General features: G+C 41.9%; 1 protein-coding gene across 14 annotated transcripts in view; it reads left to right on the forward strand.

Moving 5' to 3' along the window:
- WBP2NL (WBP2 N-terminal like) overlaps positions 1-25,153 on the forward strand; it is a 59,889-nt gene that overhangs the window by 3,552 nt on the left and 31,184 nt on the right. For all 14 annotated transcript variants that reach the window (XM_054543540.2, XM_054543537.2, XM_054543536.2 and 11 more), the window contains exons 2-6: positions 16,876-16,984; positions 17,229-17,370; positions 17,570-17,662; positions 19,745-19,852; positions 24,273-24,643. In XM_054543540.2, the coding sequence (XP_054399515.2) occupies positions 16,876-16,984; positions 17,229-17,370; positions 17,570-17,662; positions 19,745-19,852; positions 24,273-24,562 (742 nt within the window). In that variant the 3' untranslated portion in view covers positions 24,563-24,643. The remainder of the gene's footprint in view (positions 1-16,875; positions 16,985-17,228; positions 17,371-17,569; positions 17,663-19,744; positions 19,853-24,272; positions 24,644-25,153) is intronic.

The raw sequence follows: 25,153 nt of genomic DNA on the forward strand, positions 1-25,153 counted from the left end.
TCCCAGCACTTTGGGAGGCCAAGGCCAGTGGATTGCATGAGACCAGGAGTTCAAGACCAGCCTGGCCAACATGGTGAAACCCCTGTCCCTACTAAAAATACAAAAATTAGCCAGGCATGGTGGTACACGTCTGTAATCCCAGTGACTCAGGAGGCTGAGGCACGAGAATTGCTTGAGCCTGGGAGGCAGAGGGGAGGTTGTAGTGAGCTGAGATCATGACACTACACTCCAGCCTGGGTAACAGGGTGAGACTCTGTCTCAAAACAAAACAAAACAAAAAAACTCAGTCTATCTACAGTGAAGATCAGTACTGTTTTCCCTCATTTCACAGGTGGGAAAACAAAAAGAAGTCATTTGCTTAAAGTACATGTGGGAGAGCTTGGATTTGGATTTGAACTTAGGTACTGTGCATAAACTCCTGTACTCCAGCTGTCCCTCTAAAAAGAAAAGGACTCTTTCTCTGTTTTCTTCTCACCAAAGAAGGCTCTATTAGTACCATAGCTTCCTGGATAGAAACTACTCTAAAGAACCAGAGATAGTGGTGCACATCTGTAGTCCCACCTATTCGAGAGTCTGAGGTGGAAGGATCACTTGAGGCCAGGAGTTCAAGACCACACTGAGCAAAATAGTGGGACCTCATCTCACAAAATGAAATTTAAAAAAAGAAAGAAAAAGAAAAAAAAAAGAAACTAGCCAGGCATGGTGGCACATGCCTGTAATCCCAGCTACTTGGGAGACTGAGGCCGGAGAATCGCTTGAACCCAAGGAGGCAGAGGTTTCAGTGAACCGAGATCACGCCATTGTACTCCAGCCTGGGCAACAAGAGTGAAACTCCATCTCAAAAAAAAAAAAAAAAAAAAAAAAGTGCTAGCTTATGAGGTAATTACATTGGTTCTCTGCAGAGGTAACCTGCCAAGAAGAGTTGCTATAGATGTTACTCTTATACTGTAAAACATTGTGAAATCAGATTGCTTTAAAATGATGTATTACAAAGTTATGGAAAAAAGCAATTGTGACTATGGAAACCCAAGGCTTATATCCTAGCTCTGTCTTACACTAAATATGGGTACAGTGTTCCCACTTTTTGTAAAATGGGAGCTAATATCCTCCAACCTGTGTGCCTGACATGGTGATTAAAAGGATTAAGCAAAACAATAGTTTGTAATTTATTCTGTCAGAGCAAACTGCTGATAAATAAAAGGGAGTAAGTTGACTAAAAATAAATTTTTTAAAAAAATAAGAAAAATCCGAATAAAGCAAGTTTGTACTTTATAATTGTATACAAATAAAAGATGTTATTAAAAAAAAGAAACTAAAAAAAAAAAAAAACGAGCAGGAGAAGATTCTTCAAAAAGGAGTCTTCAAAAAGATCATGGAAAATATGGGTTGTGAAAAAACTATGCATGGATTCCAGATTATTTTTCCACCAAAATTAACTCATACTAACTTGTTATAACAAGACTGAACAGAATTCAGTTTGAGGCACTAAGAAAGATAAGACATCAATTTGAAAAAGGGCTCCTATCAGAGCAACATAAATACTGCTAAAATTGAAGGAAGAACAAACATCAAATTTATGGTAAAGCTTGGGTGGAAGAATGGTGAAACCATTGATGCTTTGGGAAAAGTTTATGGGGAAATGGCCCAAATAAATCAGCAGTTTACAAATGGATAATGTAATAAGAAGGGACAAGAGGCCAGGCGCGATGGCTCACGCCTGCAATCCCAGCACTTTGGGAGGCTGAGGCAGGTGGATCACTTGAGGTCAGGAGTTTGAGACCAGCTGGCCAACATGGTGAAACCCTGTCTCTACTAAGAATACATAAAATTAGCCAGGCATGGTGGCACATGCCTGTAATCCCAGCTATTTGGGAGGCTGAGGCAGGAGAATTGCGGGAACCCAGGAGGCGGAGGTTGCAGTGAGCTGAGATCACGTGACTGCACTCCAGCCTGGGCAACACAGCGAGACTCCATATCAAAATAAGTAAATAAATAAAATTTAAAAAGAAGGAACAAGGGCTGGGTGCAGTGACTGATGCCTGTAATCCCAGAACTTTGGGAGGCTGAGGTGGGTGGATCACTTGAGTCCAGGAGTTTAAGACCAGCCTGGGCAACATGGTAAAACCCTATCTCTACTAAAAATACAAAAAATAATTGGATATGGTGGCATGTGCCTGTAGTCCTAGCTACTTGGGAGGCTGAGGTGGGAGAATCACTTGAACCTGGGAGGTGGAGGTTGCAGTGAGCTGAGATTGTGCCACTGCACTCCAGCCTCCAGCCTGGGTGACAGAGTGAGACCCTGTCTCAAAAAAGAGAAGGGACAAGATGATGTTAAAGATGAAGCCTGGGCAGGGCACAGTGGCTCATGGTTGTAATCCCAGCACTTTGGGAGGCCAAAGTGGGTGTATTGCCTGAGGTCAGGAGTTCCAGACCAGCTTGGCCAACATGGGGAAACCCCATCTCTACTAAAAATACAAAAAATTAGCTGGGTGTGGTGGTGGCACCTGTAATCCCAACTATTCGGGAGGCCGAAGCAGGAGAATCTCTTGAACCCGAGAGGCTGAGGTTGCAACGAGCCAAGATCACGCCATTGCATTCCAGCCTGGGCAACAAGAGCGAAACTCTGTCTCAAAAAATAAATAGGCTGGGCATGGTGGCTCATGCTTGTCATCCCAGCACTTTGGGAGGCCAAGGTGGGCAGATCACAAAGTCAGGGGTTCGAGACCAGCCTGACCAACATGATGAAACCCCGTCTCTACTAAAAATAAAAAAATTAGGCAGGCATGGTGGTGCGTGCCTGTAATCCCAGCTACTCAGGAGGCTGAGGCGGGACAATCGCTTGAACCCAGGAGGCGGAAGTTGCAGTGAGCCAAGATCGCACCACTGCATTTCAGCCTGGGCGACAGAGAAAGACTCCGTCTCAAATAAATAAATAGGCCGGGCATGGTGGCTCATGCCTGTAATCCCAGCACTTTGGGAGGCCGAGGCAGGTGGATCACCTGAGGTCAGGAGTTTGAGACCAGCCTGGCCAAAATGATGAAACCCCATCTCTACTAAAAATACAAAAATTAGTTGGGGGTGGTGGTGGGTCCCTGTAATCCCAGCTACTCAGGAGGCTGAGGCAGGAGAATTGCTTGAACTCAGGAGGTGGAGGTTGCACTGAGTGGAGATCTCATCACTGCATTCCAGCCTGGGTGACACTCCTGAGTGAGACTCCGTCTCAAAAAAATAAAATAAATAAATAAATAGATGAAGCCTGTAGTGGCAGACCATCCACATTAATTTGTGAGGAAAAAATTCATCTCGTTCGTGCCCTAGTTGAAGAGAATTCATGATTAACAGCAGAAACAATAACCAATACTGTACACATATCATTTGGTTCAGTTTACAGAATTAAAGTTGAGCAAACTTTCCATTCAATGGGGGCCAAAACTATAGTGCCCAGATCAGCTGCAGGCAAGAGCAGAACTTGCAGTGGAAAATTTAAATATGTGGGATCAAGATCCTGAAGCATTTCTTCAAAGAATTGTAACAGGAAATGAAACATGGCTTTACCAGTATGATTCTGAAGATAAAGCACAATCAAAACAATGGCTACAAAGATGTGGAAGTGGTCCACTCAAAGCAAAAGTGAACAGACAGGTCAAGAGCAAAAGTCATGGCAACAGTTTTTTGAGATGCTCAAGGCATTTTCTTTATTGACTTTCTGGAGGGCCAAAGAACGGTAACATCTGCTTTATTTTAAGAAAATTAGCCAAAGCTTTAGCAGAAAAACACCCAGGAAAGCTTTACTAGAGTCCTTCTCCACCATGACAATGCTCCTGTTCGTCATTCTCATCAAACAAGGGCAATTTTGCAAGGGTTTGGATGGGAAATCATTAGGCATTCACGGATCATTAGGCTCCTTCTGATTTATTTTGTTTCCTAATCTTTTTTTTTTTCGAGACGGAGTCTCACTCTGTCACCCAGGCTGGAGTGCAGTGGCACGATCTCGGCTCACTGCAAGCTCTGCCTGTCGGGTTCACGCCATTCTCCTGCCTCAGCCTCCCAAGTAGCTGGGACTGCAGGCACCTGCCACCACACCCGGCTAACTTTTTGTATTTTTAGTAGAGACTAAACCCACTGATGGGGTTTCACTGTGTTAGCTAGGATGGTCTCGATCTCCTGACCTCGTGATCTGCCCGCCTCAGCCTCCCAAAGTGCTGGGATTACAGGCGTGAGCCACTGCGCCCGGCCGGCTTTGTTTCCTAATCTTAAAAATCTTGATTGGGCACCCATTTTTCTTCTGTTAAAAATGTAAAAAAGACTGCCTTGGCATGATTACATTTCCAGGACCCTCACTTCTTTAGGGATGGACTAAACGGCTTGTGTCATAGCTTACTAAAGTGTCTTGAACTTGTTGGAACTTATGTTGAGAAATAAGGTTTATGTTTTTATCTTTTAATTCCATGAACTGTTCGGAGTTCCCATTATATTTTAACTCCTCTTGCCTATTCACAATACACAGTTGAGAAATGCATCACAGCTTGCTGTGTTTTGTACAGATTTTTTTCTGACCCCAGCTGAGAAGTCATGAACATATGGGCCAGACTTTACTGTAAAATGGGAATCATTGAGTTGTTTTATTTTATGCATTGTTAAAACGTGTGCTGGAAACCTGTCATTATAGAAAAATCAGAAAAAAAATCTGTTATCCCAAATTTTTAACAGTAATGTTTACATTTTGGTATATGTCCTTCTGTACTTTTCCACATGGAAATCAACAGTTTTTTTTCTCCAACTGCTTTATAACTTATTTTCCTCATTTACCAGTATATTGGGAATGTTTTCTAGTGTATCTACATCATTATTTCCAATGGCTGGTATTCCAATGTGCATAAATCTTTACTCAACCCCTAATCTGGAATAGTCTGGGTTTTTGTTTCGTTTTTTGTTTGTTTGTGGTTTTTTGGTCATTACTATAAACATTCCTGCAATGAACATTTTTGAAAACATAATTTTGCCTACCTGTCAAAATGTTTCTTTGGGATATATTCCCGAAAGGGGAATTGTGAGGTCAGAGGATTAGACTTTTAAAAAGAGATTAAAAATATTTATTGGAAATATAAAAATCATTGTTCAAAATATTAAAATATACATGACTATACATGAAAATATACTTATTGCAGAATTACCCTACAGAATTATATCAACTTACATTCCTCTCAGTACTCTGAGTGCCCACTTCACCATATTTTTCCCAACAATTCTGTTCCCATTAAACAATTCCCTCTATCCCTCTCCCCGTGACACCTAGTAACAACCATTCTACTTTCTGTTTCTATGAATTTGACTACTTCAGATACCTCATGTAAGTGTGATCACAATATTTGTCTTTTTGTGGTTGGTTTATTTAACTTAGCATAACATCCTCAAGGTTCGTCCATGTTATAGCATGCGACAGGATTTCCTTCTTTTAAGGTTGAAAAATATTCCATTGTGTGTATATGTCACATTTTGTTTATCCATTCATGCACTGATGGACATTTAGGTTGCTTCCACCTCCTGGTTATTGTGAATAGTGCTGCTATCAACATAAGTATTCAAATATCTATTCGAGACACTGCTGGCAATTCTTTTGGATGTATACCCAGAAGAAGGATTGCTAGCTTGTACGGTAGTTCTATTTTTAATTTTTTTGAGGAGCCTTCGGACTGTTTTCCATAGCAGCTACTCATTTTACATTTCTAGCAACAGTGCACAAGAGTTCCGGTTTCTCCACATCCTCACCAACACTTGTTTTTCTTCTCTTCTCTTCTCCTCTTCCTTTCCTTTCCTTTCCTTTCTCCCTCCCTTCCTTCTCCCTCCCTCTCCTCCTCTCCTCCCCTCCCTTCCCTTTTTTGACAGAGTCTCACTCTGTCACTCAGGCTGTAGTGTAGCCACAGGATCTTGGCTCATTGCAGCCTTAGCTTCCGGGGTTCAAGTGATTCACATGCCCTCAGCCTCCTGAGTAGCCAGGATTACAGGCATATGCCACTACACCCAGTTTTTTGTATTTTTAGTAGAGATGGGGTTTCGCTGTGTTGGCCAGGCTGTTCTCAAACTCTTAGCATCAAGTGATCCACTCACCTTGGCCTCCCAAAGTGCTGGGATTACAGGCATGAGCCACCATGCCTGGACCTGTTGGTTTTTTAAATATTAACCATCCTAATGGGTATAAGGTGATGTCTCATTGTGGTTTTGATTTGTATTTCTCTGATGATTAGTAATGACAATCTTTTTATATGCTCATTGGCCATTTGTGTATTATTGCTCTTGTTGCCCAGGCTGGAGTGCAATGGTGCGATCTCAGCTCAAGGCAACCTCCGCCTCCCAGGTTCAAGTGATTCTCCTGCCTCAGCCTCCTGAGTAGCTGGGATTACAGGCGCCCACCACCACACCTGGCTAATTTTTTTTTGTTTTTTGTTTTTTTTTTTGAGATGGAGCCTCACTCTGTTGCCCAGGCTGGAGTGCAGTGGCATGATCTTGGCTCACTGCAACCTCTGCCTCCCAGGTTCACGCCATTCTCCTGCCTCAGCCTCCTGAGTAGCTGGGACTACAGGTGCCCGCCACCACACCCGGCTAATTTTTTCTATTTTTTAGTAGAGACGGGGTTTCACCATGTTAGCCAGGATGGTCTCGATCTCCTGATCTTGTGATCCACACACCTCGGCCTCCCAAAGTGCTGGGATTACAGGGAGCTCTTTACATACTCTAGATATTAAGCCCTTATCATAAATACAATTTGAAATATTTTCTCCCATTCCATAGGTTGCTCTTTCACTCTGGTGATTGTGTCCTTTGATACACAATTTTTAAGTTTGATATAGTCCCATTTGTTTATTTGTTCTTTTGTTGCCTGTGCTTTTGTTTTCTTATCCAAGAAGTCATTGCCAAGTCCAATGTCACGAAGATTTTCACTATGTTTTTTTCTAGGAGTTTTATAGTTTTGGGTCTTATGTTTAAGTCTTTAATCCATTTTGAGTTAATATTTGCATACAATGTAAGATAAAGGTATGAATTCATTCTTTTGCATGTGGATATCCAGTTTTCTAAAAGGACATCAATTGTTAAATAGATTGTCTTTTCCTCACTGAGTCATCTTAGTACCTTTGTTGAAGATTATTTGATCAATTCTCACATATATGTGAGGATTTATTTCTCTCTATTCTAGTCCATTGGAGTGTTTATCTTTAATGCCAGTACCATGCTGTTTTGGTTACTGTAGCTTTGTAATATACTTTGAAATCAGGCAGTGTGAATCTTCTTTGTTCTTCTTTTTAAAAATTATTTGGCTTTTTGGGGTCCCTTGAGATTCTATATGAATTTTATGATGTCACTTTCTGTTTGTGCAAAAAGTGTTGTTGAGATTTGGTAGGGATTGTGTTCAATCTCTCAATCACTCGAGTAGCCTGGACGTCTTAGCCTTATTAAGTTTTCAAATCCATGAACATGGGATATCTTTCCATTTATTTATGTCTTCAATATTTTTCACCAATGTTTTATAGTTTTCAGTGTACAAACCTTTCACCTCCTTGGTGAGGTTTATTCCTAAGTATTTTATTCTTTTTGATGCTACTGTAAATGGAATTGTTTCCTTAATCTCTTTTTTGGATCATTCATAATTAGTGTATAGAAATGCAACTATATTTGTGGGTTGATTTTATATGCTGCCACTTTACTGAATTCACTTATTTTGACAGCTTTTTGGTGGACTCTTTAGGTTTATTTACATATAAGATCATGCCATCTGTGAACCGAGTTAATTTTACTTCTTCCTTCTGAATTTGAATACCATTTATTTATTTATTTTATTTTTTGCCTAATTGCTCTGGCCAGGACTTCCAATACTATGTTGAATAGAAGTGGTGAAAGCAGGCATCCTTGCCTTGTTTCTAATCTTAGAGGAGAAGTTTTCAGTCTTTTGCCATTCAGTATGCTGTTAGCTGTAGGCTTTTCATATATGGCTTTTATTATGTTGAGGTAGCTTCCTTCTACTTTTAGTTTGTTGAGTGTTTTTATCATGAAAATATATTGAATCTTTTCTTTTCTTTTTTTCTTTTTTTTTGAGACGGAGTCTCACTCTCTCGCGCAGGCTGGAGTGCAGTGGTGCAATCTTGGCTCACTGCCAGCTCGGCCTCCCAGGTTCACGCCATTCTTCTGCCTCAGCCTCCTGAGTAGCTGGGACTACTGGCACCCGCCACCACACCCGGCTAATTTTTTGTATTTTTAGTAGAGACGGGGTTTCACCGTGTTAGCCAGGATGATCTCGATCTCCTGACCTCATGATCTGCCTGCCTCGGCCTCCCAAAGTGCTGGGATTACAGGCGTGAGCCACCATGCCCGGCCAAAGATATACTGAATCTTTTCATATGCTTTTTCTGCATCGATTGTGATGATCACATGGTTTTTTTCCTTCATTTTGTTCATATGGTGTATTACATTGATTGATTTTCCTATGCTGAACCATCCTTGCATTCTAGGAATAAACCCCATTTGGTCATAGTGTATAGTCCTTTTAATGTGCTGCTGAATTTGGTTTGCTAGTATTTTGTTGAGGATTTTTTACATCAATATTCATCAGAGATACTGACCTGTAATTTTATTTTATTGTAGTATCTTTGTCTGGCTTCAGTATCAGGGTAATGCTGGCCTCATAAAGTGAGCCTAGAAGTGTTTCTTCCTCTTTAATTTTGGGGAAGAGTTTCAGAAAGAGTAGTTAATTCTTTAAATGTTTGTATAATAGAATTTGTTGAGAGGTTTTTTTTTTCTCTTTTTGAGACAGGTTCTCACTCTGTCACCCTGGCTGGAGTGCAGTGATGTGACATGATCACAGCTTACTGCCGCCTCAATCTCCAAGGCTCAAGTGATCCTCTCACCTCAGCCTCCCGAGTAGCTGGGACTACAGGTGTGTGCTACCACACCCAGCTGTTTTTTTGTATATTTTGTAGAGATGAGGTTTTCAAGTTGCCCAGGCTGGTCGGAAACTCCTGGCCTCAAGCAATCCTCCTGTCTCAGCCTCCCAAAGTGCTGGGATTAAAGGCATGAGCCACCACATCTAGCTGAGAGGTTTTTGGTTTCTGATTCAATTTCCTTACTAGTTAATTGCTCTGTTTATATTTTATGTTTGTTCATGATTCAGTTTGGTAGGTTGTGTTTTTCTAGGGATTTATCCATTTCTTCTAGGTTATCCAACTTCACATACAATTGTCCTTGGTTTTCTCTTAATAATCCTTTGTAACTCCTTGGCATCAGTTTTTTTTTGGTTGTTGTTGTTGTTGTTTTTTGGAGACAGAGTCTTACTCTGTTGCCCAGGCTGGAGTGCAGTCGTGCAATCTTGGCTTGCTGCAACCTCTGCCTCCTGGCTTAAAGTGATTCTCCTGCCTCAGCCTCCCTTGTAGCTGGGCTTACAGGCGCCCACCACCCTGCCTGGCTAATTTTTTTGTATGTTTATACTAGAGATGGGGTTTCGCCATGTTGGCCAGGCTGGTCTCAAACTCCTGGCCTCAAGTAATCCACCTGCCTTGGCCTCCCAAAGTGCTGGGATTACAGGCATGAGCCACCACCATACCTGGCTGGCATCAGTTTTAATATCCTCTTTTTCATTTCTGATTTTAGTTGAGACTTCTCTCTTTTTCTTAATCTAGCTAAGAGTTTGTCAAGTTTGTTGAACTTAAATTTTTTTTCTTATTTTTTTCTATTCTCGCTTTTATTTATCTCTGTTCTAATCTTTATTATTTTCTTCCTTCTGCTAGCTTTGGGCTTCATTTGTTTTTCTTTAGTTCCTTGAGATATAAAGTTAGGTTGTCGATTTGAGATCTTCTTTATTAAAGTACACATTTACAGCTATAAACATCTTAGCACTGCATTTACAGCAACCCATAAGCTTGGTATGTTGTGTTTTCATATTCATTTTTCTCTAGGTACTTTCTAATTTCCCTCTGATTTCTTCTTTGACTCATTGTTTATTTAAGAGTGTATTGTTTAATTTCCACATATTTGTGGCAGTTTTCCTTGTGCTGTTGATTTCTAGTTTCTTTCCATTGTAATCAGAAAACATATTATAAAATATGGCATTTCTTGTACTTCAAATCTACTAGTAAAGAACTTTCATTTTTTGTTTATTTGGTAATGTCTTAATTTCTCTTTAATTTTTGAAGATAGTTTTGCCACTTATAGAATTCTTGGTTAAGAGTTTTTTGTTTTTAGGGCTGGGCACGGTGGCTGTCCCCTGTAATCACAGCACTTTGGGAGGCCGAGGTGGGTGGATCACGAGGTCAGAAGATCGAGACCATTCTGGCTAACATGGTGAAACCCTATCTCTACTAAAAATTCAAAAAATTAGTCGAGTGTGGTGGCACGTACCTGTAGTCCCAGCTACTCGGGAAGCTGAGGAAGGAGAATCACTTGAACTCAGGAGGTGGAGGTTGCAGTGAGCCAAGATCACACCACTGCACTCCAGTTTGGGCGATAGAGCGTGACTCTGTCTCAAAAAAAAAAAAAAAAAAAAAAAAAAACGGAGTGTTTTATTTTTTACTTTTAGCAGTTTGAATATGTCATCCCATTTCCTTTTGGCCTCCATGATTTCAATAAGAAATCAGCTGCTGGCCGGGCGTGGTGGCTCATGCCTGTAATCCCAGCACTTTGGGAGCCCAAGGTGAGCAGATCACCTGAGGCCGGGAGTTTGAGACCAGCCTGACCAACATGGAGAAACCCCATCTCTAAACCCCATCTCTACTAAAAATACAAAATTAGCTGGGTGTGGTGGTGCATGCCTGTAATCCCAGCTACTCCAGAGGCTGAGGCAGGAGAATCACTTCAACCTGGGAGGCAGAGGTTGTGGTGAGCCAAGATTGCACCATTGCACTCTAGCCTGGGCAACAAGAGTGAAACTCTATCTCAAAAAAAAAAAGAAAAAGAAAAAGAAAAAGAAATCAGCTGCTAGTCTGAGGATTCCTTGTGCATGATGAGTCACTTATCTTGCTAATTTCAAGATTCCTTATATTTGGCTTTCAATAATTTGATTATAATGTATGTCAATGTGGAATTGAGTTTATTCTACTTGGAGTTTGTTGAGCTTGGATGTGTAGATTCATGTATTTCATTAAATTTGGGAAGGTTTTGGCCATTATTTATTTATTTTGAGATAGGGTCTCTGTCACCTAGGCTAGAGTGCAGTGGCATGATCACAGCTCACTGCAGCCTCTACATCCCAGGCTCAAGTGATTCTCTTGCCTCAGCCTCCTGAGTAGCTGGGGCTACTGATGCATGCCACCACACCTGACTAAATTTTTATTTTTATTTTTATTTTTTGAGACAGAGTCTCACTCTGTTGCCCAGACTGGAGTGCATTGGTGCGATCTCAGTTCACTCTAACCTCTGCCTCCTGGGTTCACGCGATTCTCCGGCCTCAGCCTCCTGAGTAGCTGGGATTATAGGCACGTACCACCCACGCCTGGCTATTTTTTGTATTTTTAGTAGAGATGGGGTTTCACCATGTTGGTCAGGCTGGTCTCAAATTCCTGACTTCAGGTGATCCACCTGCCTCTGCCTTTCAAATACTAGGATTACAGGCATGAGCTACAGCACCCCGCCGGCAAATTTTTAAATTTTTGGTAGAGGTGAGGTTTCACTATGTTGCCCAAGCTGTTTTCAAACTCCTGAGCTCAAGCAATCCTCCCGCCTCAGCCTCCTAAACTGCTGGGATTACAGGTATGAGCCACTGTGTCCGGCTCAGATATTCTTTTTTCTTATTTTGAGACAGGGTCTCCCTCTGTCACCCAGGCTGGAGTGCAGTGGTACAATCGTGGCTCACTACAGCCTTGACCTCCCAGGCTGAAGCAGTCCTCCCACCTCAGTGTCTTGGGTAGCTGGGACTGTAGGTGCACTCCACCATGCTTGGCTAATTTTTTGTATTCTTTGTAGAGACAGGGTTTCACCATGTTGCCCTTGCTGGTGTTGAACACCTGTGCTCACGCATTCTGGCCACTGTGGCCTCCCAAAGTGCTAGGATTATAGGCATGAGCCACCGCGCCTGGCCCCAAATGTTCTTTATTCCCCTTTCTCTCTCTCCTCTCCTTCTTGAATTCCCATTCTAGATATATTGGTATGTTTGATGGTGTCCCACAGATCTCTTAGACTCTGTTCATTTTTTCTTTGTTTTTTCCCATTTGTGTTACTCAGGTAGTAACCGTTATTCCCATTGACCTACTTCAAGTTCAATAATTCTCTCTTCTGCCTGCCAAAATCGGCTGTTGGGCCCCAGTGATTAAATTGTTCATTTCGGTTGTAGTCTTCAACTCTAGAATTTCTGTTTGGTTCCTTTTAATAATTTCTGCCTCTTTATTGATATTCTCTACTTCCTGAGACTTTGTTTGTATTCTTTCTTTTAGTTATTTGGACATGGTTTGCTTTAACTCTCTGAGTATATTTACAATAGTTTATTTAAAGTGTTGTCTGATAAATCCAGTGTATGGGCTTCCTCAGGGACAGTTTTTATTAATTTATTTTGTTCCTGTGTATTCCCATACTTTCTTGTTCCTTAGCATGCCTAGTGATTTTTGTTTTTGTTGAAAACTGGACATTTTGAATATTTTAATGTAGTAACTCTGGAAAGTAGAATCTCCCTCTTCTTCAGGGTATATTTTTGTTGCTTGTGGTAGTTGTTATTTGTTTGTACAGTGACTAATTTTGTAAAGTCTGTATTCTTTGTTATTTGTGGCCACTGGAATCTCAGTTCTGTTACCTCAGTGGCCAGCTAGTGATTTGACAGAAATTTTCTTATATGTCTAGAACAATAACAAAATCTCCCAGCCCTTGCAGATGGGCTTTGTGTGTGTTGGAGCATGAGCGTGCCTTTCTCACTCAGCCAGGCAGTTTACAACTCTCCCTTCACCTTCACTTCTTTTTGCATCATTTCCTTTTTTTTTGAGACAGAGTCTTGCTCTGTTGCCCAGGCTGGAGTGCAATAGCATGATCTTGGCTCACTGCAACCTCTGCCTCCTGGGTTCAAGCAATTCTCCTACCTCAGCCTCCCGAGTAGCTGGGATTATAGGCGCCCACCACTAAACCCAGCTAATTTTTGTATTTTTAATAGAGATGCGATTTCGCCATGTTGGCCAGGCTGGTCTTGAACTCCTGACCTCAGGTGATCTGCCTGCCTCAGCCTCCCGTAGTACTAGATTACAGGCATGAGCCACCGCACCGAGGCCTTTTTGCATCACTTCTAATTGTCAATCAGAGGTGAAAGCTTAGTGCCTCTTCAGTGTGTGTGTGTGTTTCATTTTTTGTTTGTTTTTAGTATGAATCTAGCCCTGGACATGTATGTGTATGGCTTCCTTGTTTCTCAGGAATATGTGTGAGCTTTTCAAAGCCTTTATTTCTCAAAGCATCTCATTGCTCATCCTTTCCTTTAGCTTTTCAATTTGTCTGTTTTTTTGCCCCAGTTGTCATCCCTTTTGCTAGGTAGCAGCAACTAATACATTGGCTTGGAAATTTTTTTTTTTTCTTGAGGTGGAATTTCGCTCTTGTTACCCAGGCTGGAGTGCAATGGGAAGATCTTGGCTCACTGCAAACTCTGCCTCCCAGGTTCAAGCAATTCTCCTGCCTCAGCCTCCCGAGTAGCTGGGATTACAGACACATGCCACCAGGCCCAGCTAATTTTGCATTTTTAGTAGAGACGGGGGTTTCTCCATGTTGGTCATGCTGGTCTCGAACTCCCGACCTCTGGTGATCCGCCTGTCTCAGCCTCCCAAAGTGCTGGGATTACAGGCATGAGCCACTGGACCTGGCCAGAAATGTTTTTGACAAATGCCCCCCGGTAGCCTCATCAGTCCCGGGAAAATTACAAATTAAGTACATGCCCTTTGAGCCAGTCCTTCAAGGAGCCACCAGACAAGTCAAACTACAATTTTTTAAAAATAAGTGTGTTCTGCTGCCTCCAGTACTTGGTATCTATCATGGGAATATAGATTGTTGTCTTCAAAGCTGCTGCCAAGCTAGTAGTGGGGGATGATACCAGGGAGGTTAAAATGTCATAAAGCTTACTTACTGAGATTCAGCTTTTTAAAAAAATTGTTTAAGCATTCTCCTAGTTGTCATAAGCTTTTGATTAGATTCTAGAGTTCTGAAAAAGTTGATTCTGACAGGTTTTCTTTTGCTTTATTTATTGCTTTTATGGCTAGACTGACATTTAAAGATTCCCATTCCACAGTTTTTTGCTAATGTCCTGTATTTTCATAGTCTTTTAAAAATCCTCCCCTTTTAATCTGCACATTACCACCCTAGTTCCAGTTTTTACCTTGCATCAGGACTATTTTAGGAATTCTTAAACTGATCCCTCCGATACACTACCTTCTTGATTATGTGACTTTCCTGTTGAGAAATCTGAAGCTCACAGTTTCTCCTTGCCTATCAAACAATGTCTTTAAGCTGTAGTTCCGGCATAGCTTTCCAACTTTATTTCACTGTTTCTCCTAACCTCACTTCCACGCTATGTTTTGATGAAGCCATACCACTAGGCTTCTCCCAAGTATGCAGTTTGCTTTCCATATCTGTTCCTGCACCTCCATGAATGCTGTTTGCTTCCCATCTGGATTGTCCTCTACCCTCACCTCTACCTACTGAATGCTACGCATCTCTCTCCCTATTTTTTTTTTTGAAACAGGGTCATAATCTGTTGCCCAGGGTGGAGTGCAGTGGATCACTGCAATCTGTGCCCCATGGCTCAAGCAATCTTCCCACCTCAGCCTCCCGAGTAGCTGAGATTACAGGCATGTACTACCATGCCTGGATAATTTTTGTATTTTAGTAGAGATGGGGTTTCACCATATTGGTCAAGCTGGTCTCTAACTCCCCAAATGATCCGCCAGCCTCGGCCTCCCAAAGTACTGGGATTACAGGCGTGAGCCGCTGTGCCCAGCCAGAATACTACCCATCTCTTAATCAGCTCAAATTGCAGTCTTTCTATTAGGTCATTCCTAATTACTTCAACTAAAACTAATCTCTTCTTCCACTAAATTGCTATGACATTTTGTTACCAATAAATGTATGACATACATTTATATTATGTATGACATACATTTATATTATGTATGTCATATATTGTTTGCATTATGATCTGTATTCATGTTTTCATTCATTCTTTTAATAACTATTTAGAGCACCCACTGTTTGCCAGGGCTAGAGTAGCAAAGAAGGCAGACATTGTACCTAATGATCATTATACATTGGATACATATATCATTAAGAAAGAAAAGGCTGGGGGACTGGGTATGGTGGCGCATTCCTGTAGTCCTAGCACATTGGGAGGCTAAAGCAGGCAGATCTTTTGAGCCCAGGAGTTTGAGACCATCCTGGGCAACATGGTGAAACCTCATCTCTACTAAAAATACAAAAAAATTGGCCTGGTGCAGTGGCTCATGCCTGTAATCCCAGCACTTTGGGAGGTCGAGGCAGGCGGATCACCTGAGGTCAGGAGTTCCAGACCAGCCTGGCCAACATGGTGACCCCGTCTCTACCAAAAAATACAAAAATTAGCCTGGCGTGGTGGCAGGCGACTTAATCCCAGCTATTTGGGAGGCAGAGGCAGGAGAATCGTTTGAACCTGGGAGGTGGAGGTTGCAGTGAGCCGAGATCGAGCCATTGCACTCAAACCTGGGGGACAAGAGTGAGACTTCTCTCAAAAAAAAAAGATTAGCCAGGCATGGTGGTGCTTGCCTATGGTCCCAGCTACTCGAGAGGCTGAGTGGGAGGATCACCTGAGCCCAGGAGGTGGAGGTTGGTGAGCGGAGATTATGCCACTGCACTCCAGCCTGGGCTACGGAGTGAGACCCTGTCTCAAAAAAAAAAAAAGAAAGAAGAAAGAGAGAAAAAAGAAAGAAAGGAAGGGAAGGGAAGAATGGAAGGAAAGAAGGGAAGGGAAGAAGGGAAGGGAAGGGAAGAAGGGAAGGAAAGGCAAAAAGAAAAGGAAAGGAAAGAAAAGAAAGAAGTGAGGGAAGGGGGCAGGGAGAAAGAGAAAGAAGAAATAAGAAAAAAAGAAAAGAAAGAAAGATAAAGTAAGAAAAAAACAAAAGAACCCAGCAGGATTTGATGACTGACAGTAAGGTGAGTCCAAGCTTTCCAGGTTAACAGTAAGGAGAGAGCACGACAGGCTGAGGGAACATGTCAGAGGGGGCTGGGGCAGTCTGCTGCCTTACCCTCTTTACCAGCGTCAAAGAACCATTTCTATTAGCACAGTGCTTTACACTTACCACACAAGAAGTATAAGAATTAATGAACACACATTGAGTATAGGAGTAGGTTTGACAAGAAAAAGAATCCAGTGATGAAGAGGGAGAAGAATAAGAGTAAATTGTCAGAGAATAAGATCATTTGAATTCCTTTTTATTTCAATAAAATAGTAGTAGTAGTAGTAATAGTAGCAGTAGCAGCAGCTAATGTTTATTCAGTGCTTACTCTGGAAAAAAAAAACCGCATTAAGGGCCGGGCGCGGTGGCATGCCTGTAATCCCAGCACTTTGGGAGGCTGAGGCGGGCAGATCACGAGGTCAGGAGATCGAGATCATCCTGGCTAACACAGTGAAACCCCGTCTCTACAAAAATACAAAAAAATTAGCGGGGCATGGTGGCGGGTACCTGTAGTCCCAGCTACTTGGGAGGCTGAGGCAGGAGAATGGCGTGAACCCGCCCAGGAGGCGGAGCTTGCAGTGAGCCGAGATCGTGCCACTGCATTCCAACCTGGGCTACAGAGTGAGACTCCGTCTCAAAAAAAAAAAAAAAAAAATTGCGTTAAGAACTTTATGTGTGTCATTTTACATACATTCTTTATTGTGTGCCATCTGTTCCTCATTTTCTACAGTCTCTTGAAGCAGTCTCCGAATGTGGAGCTCTCCTTCCCACAGCGATCAGAAGGCTCCAATGTCTTTAGTGGTACAAAGACGGGAACATTGTTTCTCACTTCATACCGGGTAATTTCTACTTCTACTTTAATCTGCTGATTAATTCTACATTTGTTTTCCTTAAAATGAAGAAAAGTTAAACATTGACTTTTGAAGTGTTTTTAAACATGTGCACTTTGGGATTTTCCACATTGAAGGGTGATGGAAGAAAAGATGATGTTTCTCAGTTAGACCTGAATGCACCTTGCTCTTGTAAGTGTCAATCCATGGACGAATTCTGCATTCCTTTTCCAAAGTTTCTGTCCTTGCGTAGGTGATTTTCATAACTTCGCGCTCCATCAATGATCCCATGTTGTCTTTTATGATGCCATTTGATCTGATGACGAACCTCACTGTTGAACAACCAGTATTTGCTGCAAACTTCATTAAGGGAACTATTCAGGCAGCTCCATATGGTAAGTGTTCCCTCAGAAGTGTGTATTTTTTTTCCCTCAAAATCTTCTAGAAGGTTTAAGATTCAAACTTGGGTCATGTTGAAATTCAAACAAAAGCTGCCCTACTTTGTCAGGTAGTGCTTCCCTTGGTGTTTGTGGCAGTCTTTCTGTTGTCAGCTATGCCAGTTTTTTGGTGAGTGTGTGCCATTTCTTCCCCCAGGTGGCTGGGAAGGACAAGCTACTTTTAAATTAGTCTTCAGAAATGGAGGTGCCATTGAATTTGCCCAGTTGATGGTGAGAGCTGCCTCTGCTGGTAAGTGATGCTGATAAAGATACTAAGCACTTTGGGTTTTTTTGTTTGTTTGTTTGTTTGGGTTTTTTTTTGTTGTTGTTGCTGTTGTTGTTGTTTTGTTGTTTTTGAGACAGAGATTTTTGTATTTTTTGTAAGTCGAGGTTTCACCATGTTGCCCAGGCTGGTCTCGAACTCCTGAACTCAAATGATCCTCCTGCCTCAGCCTCACGAAATGCTGGGGTTACAGGCATGAGCCACCACGCCCAGCCCACTTTGGGGTTTTAAGGCTTGTGGAATTAAAGCAGGACTTCTACTCAGCCAAGATTTGCTGGCCTCTGTGGCCAGGCAGTTGGTATTTGCACACATATTCAGCAGGCATTTCCTGGGCCTGCCTACAATTGTCAAGTACCATGTTACAGGGTAGGAACACAAAGATTATTCAGTCCCTTCCTATCCTGAAGGAGCTTGCAATCTAGTGGGAGCTTACAGCCAGACACCCAAGTGACTAATTATACCTGATAGTCTTTTGTCCATTTAAACACTGACCTCAGATATCTACTGAGCGTCTCTTCCTTGGGTCAGGGAGCCCTTAGTTATTCTTCCTTTGGTGTGGCTTTTTATTTTTTCTTCTCTCTGGACTTGTCTTTGCTTTTCTCAGGTTTTAGTCCCCATCTTACATGAGAGGGGAGTAGAGGTACTGTCAAGACTTGTAGCACTGATCTAATGGATATACCACAGAACTCTTTCAAACTGTGACTACAAATAATTTTTTTATCATATATATATATATATTTTTTGAGACAGAGTCTTGCTTTGTCACTCAGGCTGGAGTGCAATCGTGCGATCTCAGCTCACTGCAACCTCTACCTCCCGGGTTCAAGCGATTCTCCTCCCTCAGCCTCCCAAATAGCTGGGATTACAGGTGTCCGCCACCACGCCCAGCTAATTTTTGTATTTTTAGTAGAGACGGAGTTTCACCATGTTGGTCAGGCTGGTCTCGAACTCCTGACCTCAGGAGATCCACCCGCCTCGGCCTCCCAAAGTGCTGGGATCACAGGCGTGAGCCAGCATGCCTGGCCGGTCCTTGCGATCTTTAACCCATGGCTTCCATGGCCTCTTTGTACAGCCAGCAGATAAGGGAATAAAGATCTTCCCTGGGAAATTTTTATGGGCCAGGCCTGGAAACTGTGTACGTTACATCTGGTCACATGCCATAGGCAAAACTCAGTGTCGTAGGCCGATAATGGATCCACAGATACATCCCCATCCCAATCCTCAGAATCTGTGACTGTTACCTTATTTGTAAAAAGGGTGTTTGTAGATATAATTAAGGATCTTGAGATGACAAGATTACCCTGGATTATTTAGGTGGCCTCTAAATGCCATCACAAGTGTTCTTATAAGAGAGATTCAGAGGGGAGACAAGACAAAAGTGTTTTCTTCGGTACCACACTTCCTTACATTGGTCTTTAATGGCTATATCTTACCAACTTGGTAGAATCCTCAGAAGTTTTTTCTGAATATCTATTATGATTAGGTGCTATGCTAGGCCTGGAATAAGCACAGGCAAATGAGACACAATCTCTGCCCTTAAGAAACATGCCATTCAGGACAAGGGTCATATTTCTTTTCTTTTCTTTCTTTCTTTTTTTTTTTTTTTGTGAGACAAGGTCTTACTCTGTCACCCAGGCTGGAGGCTCCAGTGCAGTGGCACAAATAAGGCTCACTGCAGCCTCAAACTTCCAGGCTCAAGCAATCCTCCTGCCTCAGCTTCCTGAGTAGCTAGGACCACAGGCATGCACCACCATGCCTGGCTAATTTTTAAAAAACTTTTTGTAGAGATAGGGTCTTGCCATGTTGCCCAGGCTGGTCTTGAACTCCTGGGGTCAAGCAATCCTCCCATCTTGGCCTCCTAAAATGTTGGGATTACAGGTGTGAGCCACTTCACCCAGCCCATGTTTCTTTTTTATCTTGTGTCTCAAGAGCATTGTTGGAAACACATGTAAGGTGGTGATTAAATACTCTGTTAATTGTTCAGTTGATATCTGCTATATATCTGACTTAATTAAAAGAGTTCCTATTTTGCCAAATTTGTCTTTCCAGCTGCCCGAGGATTTCCACTTAGAACCTTAAATGACTGGTTCAGCTCTATGGGAATTTATGTAATTACTGGGGAAGGGAACATGTGCACTCCACAGATGCCTTGTTCAGGTAAGGTATGGCAGAGAGGTTCTTCCTGGAAGGTGGAAAATTATGCCAGAGGCTCAAAGATCTATCCCTTGCAGGCTTGCCTCCAGCTCCCCTGCAGGAGCAGCAGCAGAGGTTTAGGGGCTTGGAAAATGGTCGCATCTGTGACTTTGTTTCCAGACTGAAACCCAGTGGCAAAGTCAGCAAGTGACTGGGCTTTGGTTTCAGGCTTACTTTTAATGATATATACAAACCTGGAACATACTTGGCAACTCTTGTTAGTGGGAAGGGTCACTTCCTGTTTATAGCCTGAGCAGAAAATATATGCTCTTGCCCACTTCCTTGTTTCCATTTCACATAGCATAGTCATCGTACCTGTGTCACACCCTTCAACCTTACTGAGGACTCAAGCCCTGGGTCCTTTAACAGTTTGTGCTGTTAAAGTCCACTGCTACTGAATGGGGTTTCTGGAAAGTAATTCTCAAACATGGTCCACTGCCTACTGGTGGGCCACCAAGGGTCTCCTAATGCTGCCAACACACACAAAAATATGGGACTTTTCTTGAGTTCTCCTTGGAACTTGATATGCATGTCCATGGGCCTTTAGTTTTGTATGTAACTTAAAGGCTACTTATTTGTAACCTTGAAAGTTACCTTGGTTTTTAAAGGTTATTACAGTCTAATATTCAGAATCTAAAGAAATTGTTGCTAGGGTTTAACATTTTTTCAATTGGTGAAATTCACATAACATATAATTAACATTTTAATGTGTACAATTCAGTGGTATTTAGTGTAAAATTTAGCAGTATTTGACGTATTCACAATATTATACATCCACCAGCTCTCTCTAGTTTCAAAAGGTGGTGTTTTTTTTTTTTGGAGACAGGGTCTCGCTTTGTCACCCAGGCTGTAGTACAGTGGTACCATCATGGCCCCCTGCAGCCTTGACCCCCTGGGCTCAAGCGATCCTCTTACCTCAGTACCCCCCAACCAGAGTAGGCTAGGACCACAGGCGCAATCCACCATGCCCAGCTAATTTTTATGTGTTTTTGTAGAGACAGAAATCTCCCTATGTTGCCCAGGCTGGTTTTGAACTCCTGGGCTCAAGCCATCTGCCCACCTTGCCCTCCCGAGGTGCTGGGATTATAGGCATGAGCCATCCCTGGCAGCCTTTTTTGTTTTTGTTTTTGTTTTTGTTTTTGTTTTGAGATGGAGTCTTGCTCTGTCGCCCAGGCTGGAGTGCAGTGGCGCGATGCAAGCTCCGCCTTCAGGGTTCACGCCATTCTCCTGCCTCAGCCTCCTGAGTAGCTGGGACTACTGGCGCCCGCCACCATGCCCGGCTAATTTTTTTTTGTATTTTTAGTAGAGACGGGGTTTCACCGTGTTAGCCAGGATGGTCTTGATCTCCTGACCTCGTGATCTGCCCGCCTCGGCCTCCCAAAGTGCTGGGATTACAGGCTTGAGTCACCGCACCCGGCACCTGCCAGCCTTTTTTTAAAAAAAATTTTATAGATACAGGGTCTCACTGTGTTGCTTAGGCTGGTCTCACGCTCCTGGGCTCAAGCAAGTCTACTGCCTTGGCTTCCCAAAGTGCTGGGATTACAGGTGTAAGCCACAGCATCTGGTCTAGTTTCAAAACTTTTTATCACCTAATAGCCACTAAGAAGTTAGTCCCCATTGTCCCCTCCCTGATCCCCTGGTATCCTCTAATATGCTTTCTGTCTTTATTGATTCACCTATTTTGAATATATCTCATAAAAGAAATCATACAATATGTGACCTTTTGTGTTTAGCTTATCTCACTCAAGATAATGTTTTTGAGGTTCCTCCAAGTTGTAGCTTGTAGCATGTAGCAATACTTCATTTCTTTTCCTGGCTGAATAATACTCCATTGTACATATATACCACAGTTTGTATATTCATTCCTCCATTGATGGACATTTGTCTTGTTTCCACCTTTTGGCTATTATGAATACTAGCTGCTATAAGCATTTGTATATAAGTTTCTACGTAGACATATGTTTTCATTTCTCCTGGATATACATATTGGAGTGGAATTTCTGGGTCATATGTTAATTCTCTAACTTTTTGAGGAACCACCAACTATTTTCCAGTGCTGCACTATTTTACATTCCTATGTAAATGTAAGTGTTCCTATTTCTACACATCCTCAGCAACACTTATCTTCCTTTTTTTTAAAAAAAGTATATCTATATTAAAGCCATCCTAGTGGGTATGAAGTGGTATCTCATTGTGGTTTTAATTTGCATTTCCTTAATGACTAATGATGTTGAACATCTTTTAATGTGCTTTTTATATACCTTCGTTGGAGAACTGTCTGTTCAAGTCTTTTGCCTATTTTTTTTTATTATTTAAATCGGATTGCTTGTCTTTTTGTTGTTGAGTTGTAAGCATTCTTTATATAGTCTGGATATGAAATCCTTGTCAGATATATTATTTGTAAATATTTTTAGGTTTTCTTTCACATTCTTGATAATGACTTTTTTTTTTTTTTTTTTTTTTTGAGACAGAGTCTCCCTGTGTCACCCAGGCTGGAGTGCAGTGGCACCATCTTGGCTCACTGCAACCTCTGCCTCCCGGGTTTAAGTGATTCTTGTGCCTTAGCCTCCTGAATAGCTGGGACTGCAGGTGTGTGCCACCATGCACAGCTAATCTTGGTATTTTTAGTAGAGATGTAGTTTCACCATGTTGTTCAGGCTCATCTAGAACTCCTGAGCTCAAATGATCTGCCTGCCTTGGCCAGTGGGTTACAGGTGTGAACAACTGTGCCCAGGCAAAAATGGCTTTTAATGCACAAAGGTTTTTAATTTTTATCAAATTTCTCTTTTTTCCTCTTGTTGCTCATGCTTTTGATGTAAAATGTAAGAATTCGTTGCCAAATCCAATGTCATGAAGATTTATCCCTGTTTTCTTCTAAGGATTTTATAGTTTTGGCTCTTATATCAAGCTTGTCCAACCCATGGCCCAGGATGGCTTTGAATGCAGCCCAACACAAATTCATAAACTTTCTTAAAATGTTATGAGATTTTTAAAAATAGTTCGTCAGCTATCGTTAGTGTTAGTATGTTTTATATGTGGCCCAAGACAATTCTTCACCAATGTGGCCCAGGGAAGCCAAAAGATTGGCCACCTCTGTTTTATATTAAGGCCATTGATTCACTACAGGTTAATTTTTATCTGTAGAGGGAAGTGAGGGAAGAACCTCATTCTTCTACATGCAGATATCCAGTTGTCCCAGAATCATTTTTTGAAGAGACTATTTTTTTCCCATTGAATGGTCTTGGCATTCTGTCAAAAATCAACTGTTCGTAGATGCTTGGGTTTATTTCTGGACTCTTAATTCATTCCATTGGTCTCTAAGTCTATCTTTGTGCCAGTAACACACTGTCTTGATTACAGTAGTTTTGTAATAAATTTTGGATTAAAGCAAAATAACTTTACAGCTGTCCATTCACTTTATCCAGTTAAATCACTTTGGGGAATGTAACCCAAGGTAATAAGTAAAACTCATGTTTATTGTAAGGTTAATTAGAAAGTCAGAAACAACAAAAAGAGTCATCTATCCATATGATGAAATATTATCCAGCTTTGAATTTATGAAGTAAATTAACAATATGAAGACATTTCTTATAATATTAAGTAAAAGAGCCAGATTTCAAAAATCATATGGCTGGCCGGGCGCAGTGGCTCATGCCTGTAATCCCAGCACTTTGGGAGGCCAAGGCGGGTGGATCATGAGGTCAGGAGATCGAGACCATCCTGGCTAACATGGTGAAACCCTGTCTCTACTAAAAATACAAAAAAATAAGCTGGGCATGGTGGTGGGCGCTTGTAGTCCCAGCTACTCTGGAGGCTGAGGTGGGAGAATGGCATGAACCTGGGAGGCGGAGCTTGCAGTGAGCCGAGATCGCGCCACTGCACTCCAGCCTGGGCAACAGAGCGAGACTCCATCTCAAAATAATAATAATAATAATATGGCTGATATGATCATGATTATATAAAGAATATTCACAGAAATTCTACAAAGAAATACACCAAAATAGTAAGTGTTCGATGGTAGAATCGTAGATGACTTTTTTCCATTCCTCTTTTCTCTATTTTCCAAACGCATATTCCTCATTAAGCATGTATTACTTTTTTTCATAATCAAACTTTATTAAGTAAAACACATATCTGTGCATGAGTATAAGTAACGCACCGATCTATTGATAGGGTTGTTTTCATGTTGATTTGAATCCCTGCACAACAGGAAGTGATATGCCTTCAATTGGTGATAGCTGGAGGAAATAGCTTTAGCCTTATTCTGCCTGACTTCTCTTCTTGCGTCAGTTCGCTTCAGCATTATTTTTTAAGTTCTTCCTTCTCACATATTCCTTGACTTAAAGGTAACTGAATTTTTTTTCCTTCTCATTATAATTCCCAGTTATTGTCTATGGAGCCCCACCTGCAGGATATGGAGCCCCACCTCCCGGATACGGAGCCCCACCTGCAGGATATGGAGCCCCACCTCCCGGATATGGAGCCCCACCTGCAGGATATGGAGCCCCACCTCTCGGATACGGAGCCCCACCTGCAGGAAATGAAGGCCCGCCTGTGGGATACAGAGCCTCACCTGCTGGATCTGGAGCCAGGCCTCACGAATCTACAGCAGCCCAGGCTCCTGAAAACGAGGCTTCTCTTCCCTCTGCCTCCTCTTCTCAGGTCCGTTCTTAACCTTCTAAGATGTAAACCTTGAAGACTCACCAAGCAAAGAGGTACCCTAAAATTGAAGTCAGGATAAGGAGGAGGACTCAGGTATGTGATCACAGAGGCTTCTCGCAGGTAGTTGTTCCACCCTTTGGAAGGGCAATCTTATGGGGGAAGGTGAAGCTTTACTTCTGTGCCTAGATTTTAGAAGCAGAATCAACTCTTGATTAGCTGGCTAAAGAAAAAGTACCATTGTAGGGCTAATTCCCCAGTAATTTGGTTGACATTGGGTTGCATTTTTAAACATAACTTTTTCCACACTCGCATTCAGGGTTCCCGTCTTCCCATCCTCATTCAAGAAACATCTATTATGCTCTGTTTGCTAGGCACTAAGATGCGTGCTAAAAACGTCATGTTGAACACTTAGTTGTTTGAAAAAGCTAAATTTTCAATAGTGAGAGTATTATAAATTACGGTACATCCACAAAATGGAGTATTATACACCTGTTGAAAACTATGTCTAGAGGTACAGAAAGCCTTCTTTGAGGATGCCAAAAACAACAAATAAAAGCATGATAAATTGACTATATCAAAATTTAAAACTTCTCTGTGACAGAA

Source organism: Pongo abelii, chromosome 23 (assembly GCF_028885655.2).
Source record: "Pongo abelii isolate AG06213 chromosome 23, NHGRI_mPonAbe1-v2.0_pri, whole genome shotgun sequence".
Taxonomy (NCBI): Eukaryota; Metazoa; Chordata; class Mammalia; order Primates; family Hominidae; genus Pongo; species Pongo abelii.